Below are 12,297 nucleotides of genomic sequence, written 5' to 3' on the forward strand. Positions count from 1 at the left end.
GGGGATATTTTTTCTCTGTATCAGGTATAATTCTCTCCTACTCTTTTTGGTTCAGATCTGGTTTAGTTTATGGTTCAAGAATGATCCTTGAAAATATGATTTTCTAAATAGGGAATGCGATTCCCAGTTGAAGGGAGAGAAATTTTTTTTGAAATTCGCCCCTTATTCCGCAATCTTTGGGCGTCCATGGGATGGATCTCTCATCCCTTCACCTTCAGCCACAACAATCTTCATTCATAAAAAAAAAAAAGCAAAGCATAACAATTTTCTGATATCTAAATTCCCTAGGGAGAATCAAAGCTTCTTGGATAGCAAGCCTCCATCACCTTAACAAATTTGGAACTAGAGTGATTCTACATTAAATCATGCATTGCTAGCTCCCTATTTTCAATGTGGTTTCAATGCGCCATGAGTTTACGTATAATACAATAGTGTGCATTATATTCTAAATTTGATCTCATCAGATCAGAAAGTGTCCATTAACAACCCTAACTGAAAGGGTTGTTACTTGAAAAAGGTATTTAGAGATAGGCAACTAACTGAAGGATGGTGGGTTCTGGTGGGTTTAGAAGAAATAGAAATTTCAATGTTAAATCTAGATAACTATAGTTGCAAAGTCGTATGTAACTTTGTCAAGTGTTGATATTTAGATTCCTTTGCTCAAGTAGAATAGGATATTACTATATTGTGGTTGGGTACAAAAGCATCAAAAGGTTGACTCATAAGCATGGCCACAAGAATGCTAAAGCCTACTACCTACCAAAAAATTGCAGCAAGAGCCATACCATCCTTCCTCAAAGTATGAATTATATATGATCTTTGTCATTAAAACATAAATGCAAAAGTTTTGATTTAATGAGGGTTTTCCCTTTTGGATCAGATTTTAAAGTTCATTAACATCATACCCCACCTTGAGTTGGAAAAAAAATGCATATACATTTGGTGTTCTTATTTAACCCTAGAATTTGCTTAAAACAATTACTTTTAAAGAGGTAAAACTACACATTTGGGGATAATTTACTACATGATCACATCAAAAAGACTTAAAAATGTTAAAAAAATAGCATTAGTGATAAATTTACCCAAAAGTAAAAGTAAAATGGTACTAACATCACCAAGGTGATTCTACCATTTCTGTAAACGGCCATAAATCAAGAAATACAATTACAACTCGAACTCTCACATCATACCAATTGAAAGGAATGGATTTGAAGGGGTTTCAGTAGCAAAGTAGTTGCAGGACTTCTAATTTAGCTCATTTCGATTCTAAATGTTTCCATATTGCAGACCTAATATCACAATGAGATCAAGTGAGAGAGCAAGTGACCACTTGATTCCAAGTACACCTACAAAATGAACAATGGAACAAAGGGCATAACTCGTCAATCAGATTTTATTCAAACAGAGCAAGTTAGTGAGAAGTGAGAGATCAGATCTAAAAGCAATAGAGGTATGACCGTATGAGTAGAGATTCGGACTGAAGAAGAATGAAGAAAATGAAGGGAAAAAAAGGAAGAAAGAAAAGTGAGGAGGATTCATACCTGGTGCGGATTCCATTAGCCAATGCACTCTGAGCATAAATGACAATTTTTCGAATGCCCTTACTCAAATGTAGAAAGATCTATACGCTTAAAAAAGACTTGAAGCTTCAAATGGAGCTTTTGAATTTTGGACAAATTTGAGCTTTCTCGAGCTTTTTAGGGTGCCTGTTTTTTCGGCTTCTATCTTTTGGTTGCCAAATGGAAAAGATTGAAACAAGGTCTTCCAAGCTTTAAAATCTTGAAAGACCTCTCAGAAAGACTTGCCAAATGCCCCCCAAGTTTACAAATTTTGACATAAGGTGGGCAAAGTGTATGGAAAGCAAGGGGAATTAGTTCGGCAATGAGTCCATCTTGGGCATCTTCAAGAGGTATAGCGTCACTATGGAAATATGAGATCATGGAAGGAATTGAGGAGTTTGTCGGCAGGTTTACAACATCTTTTAAGTTTCAATAGGTGGTAGATGGATTTGAATTGGTTCTCACAAATATATATGGTCCTAATGGATATAGAGAAAGAGGAGTTGTGGGAGGAACTGGAAATATTAGAGGACTTTGGGGTGGGCCATGGTGCATAGGTGGGGATTTCAATGTAATCTACTTTACAAGGGAGACAAATAATACAAGGCAAAGAACTACTACAATTATGAGGAAGTTTAATGATTTCATTAATACCGTTGATCTAAATGTATTGCCTTTGTTGTACAATAACTTCACATGGTACCTTTAGGTAAAACCTATTTGCTCCAAACTAGATAGATTTTTATTCACTGCAGATTGAATATGATAATAAATAATAACTAGTCGGGACCCATGCGATGCACAAGTTTTATTAAGAAAAATTGAAGAAAGAGCTTTATCACATTTCTAGTTAAGCAGTGCTCAACTAAGTCCAATTCAAGCATTTTTTTTAGGTTATGTTTAGTTTATCTGATCACAATTCAAGTTGCACTCTAGTGAGAGTGGATAATTTCCTGTTTTTCTAGATAAATATGTATTAATTTTTGTATCTTAATGCTAAATTTTTTATTAATTTTTAAAATTTTATGGTTTGTAATTATTTTTAGGTAAAAATATTTTTTGGTTTGTGATTATATTTGAATAAAGTTGGTTAAGGGTAAAATATTTAATGCATTACATCAATATTTTCTATTTCAAATGCTAAGGAAAGCAAAGTATCTAGACATTTTTTTTTCAAAACAATATGGGAGGGTTTTTGTCAAGTTCAAAACATACATAGGGGAGGTTCATAGGATTGTTAGAAAATCTAAGGAGGTTTTTATAATTTTCCCTATTTTTAAATAGAATTGAATATAAGTTGATTTTAAATTAATTTTAATCTATATATAATGTTAATAAATTTTTATTAATCCTTGTTAAATTTAATTAATTATATTATTTTTTATTTTTTAAATGGATTTTAAGTTCATTAGTAAAAATTATTTATAAAATGAATAATTGCTAGATAAATTTGTATTAGTTTTATATTAATTTTAAATGGATATTAGTTTTTAATTTTTCTTATTACTTTTTATTAACTTATTTGTTTTTATTATATTGATAAAAGCATTTGTATCAATAATAATAATTAATAATTATTTTTTATCTTATTTCAGTAGTATAGTAAATTTTTTTACTGTGGTTAATTAATTTTTATTATTTCAAATGGAATATAAATGGATTATAATTTTTATGATGTTTTATTCATTGTTTTCAACTCATCATTGACCCTTTTGATCTAGTCACTAGGTCATGGGTTACAATATGTTTATTTTGGGTAACTTTTTCATGATCTTTGCAACCTCACTATATAAATAAAAAAAAAAAACTCATTTTGTGGTCTCAATTTTCAATTTTCAGGTTTTTCATTTATAAAAAATTAAAAACTAAAATAAAAGGTACATAACCTAAAACAATATATACAAACACATAAAATGTAATTATATTATATCATATTATACATATACAAAAGGTTAGTATGTCATGGTTTGATTTGTCCACCCTAGACAATTTAGCTGTTGGCCCATGACCTAGAGGCAAAAACTATTCAGCCTTTAAGTTGATTTTTAAAACATTGGTTTTATTTGTTGAGTGAATTAAATAATATTTATTCGAAGTATAAATTACTTACTTAATTATTTAGCCTAATGACATATTATTGAATATCTCCATTTGAATATAATTTTTTTATTGATAATTATAATTTAATACAAATATATCTAATGTAAAAATTAGTTAAGTTGAAATGGATATAAATATAGAAAAAGTTAATGAATTTTAGGCAATTTAATGGAGTAATGAGGAGGAGAGAGAATTAATGGCATGAGTTATTGAAGGAGAGTTAATGGCATAATTAATGAAAAGAGATCATTAAAGTAGTTAATGAGAAAGAGGAGTTAATGAGAGGAGATAAAAGTCTTAAAGCTTATTATCCACTTGAGTTATATTATTCAATTTTAAAATTAGAAAAATTCAAAAAGCCCATGAAAAAAAGATAAGTGTTTCACAAAAACAACCAGAAAAAATAATTATAATAGTAAAAAATATTATTAAAATAATCCTAATATACAATCAGATGAATCACAATAGTATTATTTAAGTTAAAATATTGAAAGTGCCATTAATATATGATTATATGTATTATTAGATCAACATGAAATTAATACAAAAAAGCGGATTTAACGTCTAACCTATGACCCATTGACTGTGTCAAAATGTTAAATGGCTAAAGAAATGGATATGGCATTAAATAGAATGGAATGATAAACCAGGATTCATGTAGCCAACACATATAGCTGATATGGGGTTTGGGAATGAGCATGCATCCAATCAAGTGGGTCCCCTATCTAATGAATGCAGTGGATTGGTCACAAGATCCCTCTAAATGGCAGAAATAAGTGGGTTTGTCTAGGAAAACTCCCTACTTGACCAGACTGCTGATTAGTGAAGTTTCCTAGATGTCCCATTTTGATTCCACCCCTAACTACATGCATCTCTCTGTGAAAGAAAGGGGAGAAGAGCAAGAATCAAATAGAGGACAGGCAGTAGGAGTTGATAGGAAGCTAGTTTAAAAATAAAGTTGATAAGCTAGAATATGAGAAGCTTGGGGAATGGAAGGAAGAGATCTTTAATAAAGGAAGTGTTGAGGAAACAAGACCAAACATAGTAATTTTTTTAGGAGTGCAAGTTAACAAATTTTGGCATTAGGTTCTCTAGAAGTGTATGGAAAGCAAGGGGAATTAGTTGGGCAATGTGTCCATCTTTTGGATCTTTAGGATGTATAGTATCACTATCAAGGTTTAAAATGTCAATGTTTGTCGTCCAAATATAAGAAACTTATTGAAAATGTCAAAAATATAGTATGGAAATATTGTAGCAATATAAACATGGTAGAAACATTGTATAATATGCAAAATATAGAATAATATTTTATACAATGATAAAAGAAGCATAGGCACACCTTTTAAATTATTATGTTGCTCCAAATCACTAAAAAACTAAGAAACTAAGGTTATAGACAAAAGAATATGTTCTGAAGTTTCCCTGTAAACTTTAAGACTTAAAGCGTCCTGATAAAATGAGTCAAAACAAAATTTAAACTCATAGAAAATGTAAATGGTTGTAATAAATCAACCAAATAATCTATTACACAAACAAAAACTAAATAACTAATATTTACCTTCATGTTTGAAATGAATATTAAGCTGGCTCATAGTGGTAATCGTGTAAGTTAGGTGACAATAACATTGTTACTCCACATATCAACTTTATTGTCATCAATTTATGTTATAATACTATATCTTGTACTCTGTATAATGCTGGTAGTGTTCACTTGGGAATATGTCGATTTTGGTAAAATTTCATATCGCTACCCATGGCAGTGGAAATGGAAATATGTCATGGAAACTATCTCTTGTACTCCACATAGTGCTCATTGGGGAATTTGTTGATTCCGCTAAAGATTTCGTGTTGCTACCCATGGAAATGGAAATATGTTGTGGAAATATTTGGGAAATTAGGGACAATTTAAACCATTCACTATGGAAGGAATTGAGGAATTTGTTGGTAGTACAGTGTCTATTAAGTTTCAGCAAGTGGTAGATGGATTTAAATGGGTATTGACAAATATATATGGTCCCAATGGGTATAAAGAGAGAGAGTTGTGAGAAGAACTAGGAGAAATTAGAGGACTTTGGGGAGGGCCATGGTGCATGGGTGGGGATTTCAATATAATTAGGTTTACAAAGGAGACAAACAATTTGAGTTAAAGAACTACTACAAGTATGAGGAAGTTTAATGATTTCATTAATACCTTTGAGCTAAAAGAATTGCCCCTGTTGCAAAATAACTTCACATTGTTTATCCTTCAAGCAAACCCTATTTGCTCCAAACTGGATAGATTTTTGTTCACTACAGATTGGATAAGATAATAAATAATAATAACAAAAAATAATTAATAGTAGTAAAAAATATTATTAATATGTAAGTAATTCTAATATATTAGCAGGTAAATTAAAATAGTATTACTTAAGTTAAAATTTGAATTGAAATTAATATTGACAAATGAAAAGCAAATATTGAAAGTACCATTAATATATTATTATATGTATTTTTAGATCAACATGAAAATAATATAAAAAGGGGATCTAATGTCTAACCCATGACCCATTGACTGGGTCAAAAGGTTTGATGGCTAAATAAATGGATATGGCATTAAATAGTATGGAATGATAAAACAGGATTCATGTTGCCAACACATATGGCTAATATGGGCTTTGGGACTGGGCATGCAGCCAATCCAGTAGGTCCCCTATTTGATGAAGGGACTGGATTGATCACAAGATCCCTCTAAATGGCAGAAATAAGTGGAGTTGTCTAGGCAAACTCCCTACTTGACTAGTGATTAGTGAAGATTCCTAGACGACTCATTTTGATTCCACCCCTAACTCCATCCATCTCTTGTGAAGTATAGTTTGTAAGGCAAAAATTTTTAGCATGTTCATTAAAAATTGTAACTTTCTCCTGTGTGGCTAGTTTGCAACTAGTGGCAACTCTGCTCCTGTCCCCCAGTTTATTCTGATAAAGGACTTATAACTGAAGGCCACAGTTCTACACTTTTGATTTTTCCCAATATCTAAAGTCAATCTGTTTTTAATATTTATTGGTCACAATTGACCAAATATAAACTGGTTACTTGCCATTATTTCCATTTGACCTTTAATTTATATGAATATTATGTGTGTCATATTTTGTTTTCCTTTTTTACTTGTTTTGTTCCCTTTCAGATGCTTTGTTTATTATTACTTCCTTAATATTCAAGTACTTTGGGGACTTGATGTTCTGCATTTTTTCTTTCTTCTCCTCTTGAACATGACCTAATACAGTCTTCTTGACCTATCTTGCAGCGTTAGGGCAATTGTTGCCTTAAATCTTCATAATTATGGGAGTGGGAGGAATCCATGGGGTCATCTGAAGCCAGAGTATATGGAAAAGGTATGGTCTTTATCACATGACATGGAAAACTGAATCCTAGTTCCAATGGGCATTCTTAATCATTTTAGAATTAAAAAGTCCTGAGTTTTGGGCTGATAGAACTTGTTTTTATTTACATTGCATAGTTAGGGAGTTATTGGGCCTTAGGCCCACTAGTTTATGTTTTAAGTTAAGAGTGTTTTTTAAGTTCTCAGAAGTAGCTGACTTACCAAGGGCATACATGTCTTTGTACTCTCTTTTATTTATGATTATATAATCTAATGAAAGAGGCAGCCAGACCTAATTCTGAGCTTCTCCCATTCTCTTCTATCTCTCTTCTCTCTCTTTCTCAGCTAAAACCTTTTTCTTCTCTTTCTTTTACAGTTTTTGTATCAAAACAGGTGTCCAAACTTTTCTACTTGGTATCAAAGCAAGTTTAAAGATTTCTTGAGTTGCTCTATCATGCAGCCCTAGATCGGCCGACTACATGATAAGGTAAAGGGCTGATCGAAGACTTCGGGTAAGCCTAGTTTTTGCATTTTTTCGGTGGAATTGCAATCCCTTGTAGCTGGTCTAGGATTTTACACCAAAATTAGGAAGAACTAGAGAAAGGGGAGAGTCTTGATTTAATAGGACTTAAATTTTGACCTAGGAAGCGACACTCTAGTTTTCTAGGGTTCCTTGAGGTTTTCTAAAGGGGGCAGTTTAAGTCCCAGCCTTTTGGAGGTCTCTAGAGGGAATCTTTGGAGGGAGGGGCTTCTAGGGCTCTAAGAGGGTGTTTAAGGTTTCTAAAGGAGATAAATACCTTTCTTTTCATCTCAATTTGATTTCCTAATCTATTCTGGGAGTTATGGAGGCTTGTAGAATTGAAAACAAATTTGCAGGAGAAATGATTAGGAGGAAGAGGTACTGGAGATCTCTTCGAGGCCGGAACCATCACAACAGTCAAGTTGGATGATACAAACTACTTAGAATGGTCACAATCTGAAAAAATGGCCATTGGTGCTCGTGGGAAATTGGGGTATGCCACTAGCGAGAAAAAGAAACCTGAAACTAACCACTCCTAGTGGGTACAGGAGAACTACATGGTGATGACTTGGTTGTGCAATTCCATGTTGCCCCATATAAGTAAGAACTTTTTATGAGCTAATACAGCTAAGGAGATTTGGGATGGAGTAGTAGAAACGTATTCACAAAATGAGAATGTTGCTAGAACCTATCAGTTGAGAAATCAAGTGATTCCTACTAGGCAGGGAGATAAGCCTATTGCTATTTATTTTTTAGCCCTTAAAACCTTATGAAAGGAGATAGGTCATTTGGAGACTATGGTTTGGGAAAGTAGCAAAGATACAACAAATTATTTGAAGCTGGTAGAGAAGAGAATGGCTTTTGAGTTTTTGACTGGACTTAACCCTGAGTATGATATTGCACAACAACATATTCTTTCTCGAGACAGTGTAACTCTCTCTTAGGCATATGCCTTTGTATCTAGAGAGGAGAGTAGGAGGAATGTGATGATGAGGAACCCAAGCCTTGAGCAGTCAGCGATGGTTAGCATAGTGAAACCTAAGCCAAGTAGGGACAAGGGTGGAAATGAACTGAGGAAGGACAAAAATGATCTAATCTGTGACTACTACAAGAAACCCAAGCATACTAGAGATACCTATTGGAAGCTTTACCCACACCTTGTACTGAGTCGGGTCAGAAATAAGAAGGGAAATGCGAACATGGTAGTGACTGGTGATTTATCAGGGCCACCTAATATAACCTCTCTAGAGTATTGCAGCAGCTGCAATGAGGGCAGGATTAGAGAGATATGGGAAGTTTCTGAATTAGAAGGATACGGCCAGTTCTAACTCATTATTAGGTGGGCAACAAAGTGCAGGTGGATCAGGAGGTTGTCATTCTACTTCGTTTGCACACACAAGTAGTTCACATGCCATTGCAAATTATGTATCCACTACAGGTAAGGGGGGACCTCCTTGGACTATAGACTCAGGAGCCTCAGAACATATGACCAATGTTTGAACTACCTTCTCCTCATACCACCTTTGCTCTAGTAAAGAAAGAGTTTCCACAGATAATGGATCACATGTTCCCATTGCTGGGAAAGGGTCTGTCAGGATAACCGATACCATTACCCTACCTTTTGTCCTTCATGTTCCTAGACTGAGCACTAATCTTTTATCTGTTAGTAGCTTGACAAAGAATTTGAATTGTTCAGTAATTTTTTCCCCTAGTCTTTGTGTTTTGTAGGATCTGGAATCAAAGAAGACGATTGGGAGTGCTTGTAAGGTGAATGGAATCTATCTTCTTGATGCACTTCTCAGTCATCAGAGTCATCATGTCAATAGGAGTATTGAGTCAAAGTCAGTGGGTCAGATTATACTTTCGCATAATCGGTTAGGACATTTACCTTTTGCTTATTTGCATTTTTTGTTTCCAAAATTGCTTGAGTCTGTCAATTTGTCCAGTTTGGAGTGTGAGGGGTGTTAACTTGGAAAGTATTATAGACATTCCTTTGAAGCAAGTAATAAAAGATGTTCTTTTGTTTTTGATATTGTTCATATTGATGTGTGGGGGCCATACCATGTTTCCTCTATAGGTGGCTATTGGTATTTTTTTCTGTTTGTGGATGATTATTCTCGATACTCTTGGATATATTTGATGAAATCTCGTGATGAGGTACCGTCTTTGGTTCAACAATCCCATCAGATGGTGCTAACACATTTTGGGGTACGAGTGAAAGTGTTTAGATTAGACAATGCCAGGGAATACTTTGAAAAAAAACCTGGCATCATACCTATTGGAGCATTGAGTTATCCATAAGAGCAGTTGTACATACACTCCACAACAGAATGGTGTAGCAGAAAGGAAGAACAGACATTGTGGAAGTAGAAAGAAGCATGATGTTGAGCTCTATAGTTCTAGTTTGTTTTTGGGGTGATGTCATTCTTACAACTGTTTTCTTAATTAGCCGAGTGCCTTCTCGTGTTCTTGGACATAGCACTCCATTCAGCCTTCTTTTTCCTGAGGGGGAGACATTCCATATTCCTCTAAAGGTGTTTGAATGTATATACTTCGTCCATGTTTTTGGTCCTCAGCACTCAAAGCTGGATCGTAAGGCGAAGAAGTGCGTCTTCCTTGGGTATGCAGGAAATCAAAAGGGGTACTGTTGTTATGATCTAGTCTCCGGGAGTCGGTGTGTTACTATGGATGTCACCTTTTTTGAGTCCATGCCTTTTTTCTTGAGAGGGGTTCTTCTCAAGGGGAGTGTTTTGGAGAAGGAAGTGAGCAATCTATACCACTTCTTATTCTATCTCCTTTGTCTACTCTAGTGTCTAACCTAGCTATCTCACCCACTTTGCCACTTTCATTACATCCTGTCTCTTGGTGCTTTACACAACAACACCTATGACAACACAGGGAGGTTGATTCCACAACAAAGAAACCCATGTCACTCCATATCGGCTCATCGGAGATTCCAAGTTCGACTGACACAGACCCAGGTATGCCTCTTGTTTCCCCTAATGGTTTAGTTCCTATTGATACTACTACACCTGCTCCTAACACCATTGTAGATGACCTTGATCTCCCTATTGCCCTCAGAAAAGGGAAGAGGAAGTGTATTGCTCATTGCATCTCACACTATCTTTCCTACATTGGATTATCCCCTTCCTACCAAGCCTTCCTTTCCTCCCTTGACTCTATGTCTATACCCAGGAGTGTTGGTAAGGCTCTCTCCAAACCTGAGTGGAAGACAGCTATGTAGAGGAAATGAAAGCATTGAGTAAAAATCAAACATGGGAGATTGTGGATTTGCCTAATGGCAAGGAGACAATTGGATGTAGATGGGTTTATATAGTGAAGTACAAGGTTGATGGGAGTATAGAAAGGTACAAGGCGAGGCTGGTTGCAAAAGGGTATATTCAGACTTATGGCATAGATTACTTGGAAACTTTTGCACTAGTGGCAAAGATGAGTTTAGTCTGGATTCTTCTATCACTAGCAGCTACATACTCTTGGCCACTCTTCAACTTGATGTGAAGAATGCCTTTCTCAATGGGGACTTGCAAGAGGAGGTGTTTATGGATCTTCCAATTGGCTTCTACAATAAGGTGGAAAAAGGAAAGGTATGCAGGTTGGTTTAAAGCAATCACCTAGAGCTTGGTTTGACAGGTTTAGAAGTGCATTGTTTGAATTTAGCTATACTCAAACTCAATCTGATCATACTTTTTTGTGAAGAGGAGGGGGTCAGTAGTGTTAGTTTTGATAGTGTATGTGGATGACATTGTATTCATAGGAAATGATCTGAGTGAGATTGATACCTTGAAGAAGAATCTGCACAAAGAGTTTTAAGATTAAGGATCGTGGGGAGCTGAAGTACTTTCTGGGCATTGAAGTGGTAAGGTCCAAGTATGGGATCTTCATCTCATAGAGGAAGTATGTTCTAGATCCACTACAGGAGATAGGAAAACTTGGGGCAAAGGCAGTTGATACACCTATTGATCAAAACCATAGAATAAATGCTTTAGAGGGCGAACTTGTAAAGGATGTTGGAAGATATTAGAGGTTAGTGGGGTGGTCACTATACTTATGTATGACATGACCAGACATCTCTTATGCAATGAGTGTGGTGAGTCAATACATGCATGCCCCACAAGTTCAGTAGTGGGAGGCTATTGACAGGATACTTTCCTATTTAAAGGGACACCCAGGTAGAGGCATATTGTTTGTTGACCATGGATAGTTGAAGTTAGAGGCTTAAACAAATGCTGATTGGGCAGGGTGTCTAGATGGTAGGAGATCTACATCAGGAGTTTGTACTCTTGTTGGAAGTAATTTAGTTTCATGGAAGAGTAAGAAACAGACAGTTGTGGCAAGGTTAAGTGTAGAAGCTAAATGCAAAGCCATGGTACATGGTGTTTCAGAGCTCCTCTGGATCCGTTCCTTGTTAGGGGAGATTGGAGTTGAGGCCGAAGAACCTATGATGGTATATTGTGAAAATTAAATTATCAAAGCCATGGTTTTAATATTCCAAAAACTTCTATTAACATTCTTTAAATAAAATAAAAAAGGAATAAAATAAGAGGGAAAACCAATAGAAATCTTCCCTAGAAGTTTCAGCTTGATAGAGAAAGAGTAGAGAGAGGTATGAGAACTTGGGCTGAAAGCAATAGAGATAGAGAGTCGGTTCATCTCTCTAACAGCCACTCTCTTTTGTTGATTTACTAATTAAATGGCAAGTTACATCTTTGCCCTTAACTAAGAAAAGAGACAGAGAATA

The 12,297-nt window shown here is 34.9% G+C and overlaps 1 protein-coding gene across 11 annotated transcripts in view; it reads left to right on the forward strand.

Annotated features, from left to right (window-relative positions):
* Positions 1 to 12,297, forward strand: part of LOC104599078 (diacylglycerol kinase 4-like) — a 111,291-nt gene that overhangs the window by 83,286 nt on the left and 15,708 nt on the right. For 8 of the 11 annotated variants that reach the window (XR_016082595.1, XR_016082594.1, XM_010261445.3 and 5 more), the window contains one exon: positions 6,944 to 7,031. Coding sequence is in view for 9 of the 11 variants with exons in the window: in XM_010261445.3 (XP_010259747.1) it covers positions 6,944 to 7,031 (88 nt within the window). In the remaining 2 variants the exon portion in view is untranslated. Of the gene's footprint in view, positions 1 to 6,943; positions 7,032 to 7,394; positions 7,506 to 12,297 lie in introns of all 11 variants that reach the window. The other 3 variants (XM_088898349.1, XM_088898347.1, XM_088898348.1) reach the window with 1 other exon arrangement.

This window comes from Nelumbo nucifera, chromosome 2 (genome assembly GCF_055504915.1).
Source record: "Nelumbo nucifera cultivar China Antique chromosome 2, China Antique-T2T, whole genome shotgun sequence".
Taxonomy (NCBI): domain Eukaryota; kingdom Viridiplantae; phylum Streptophyta; class Magnoliopsida; order Proteales; family Nelumbonaceae; genus Nelumbo; species Nelumbo nucifera.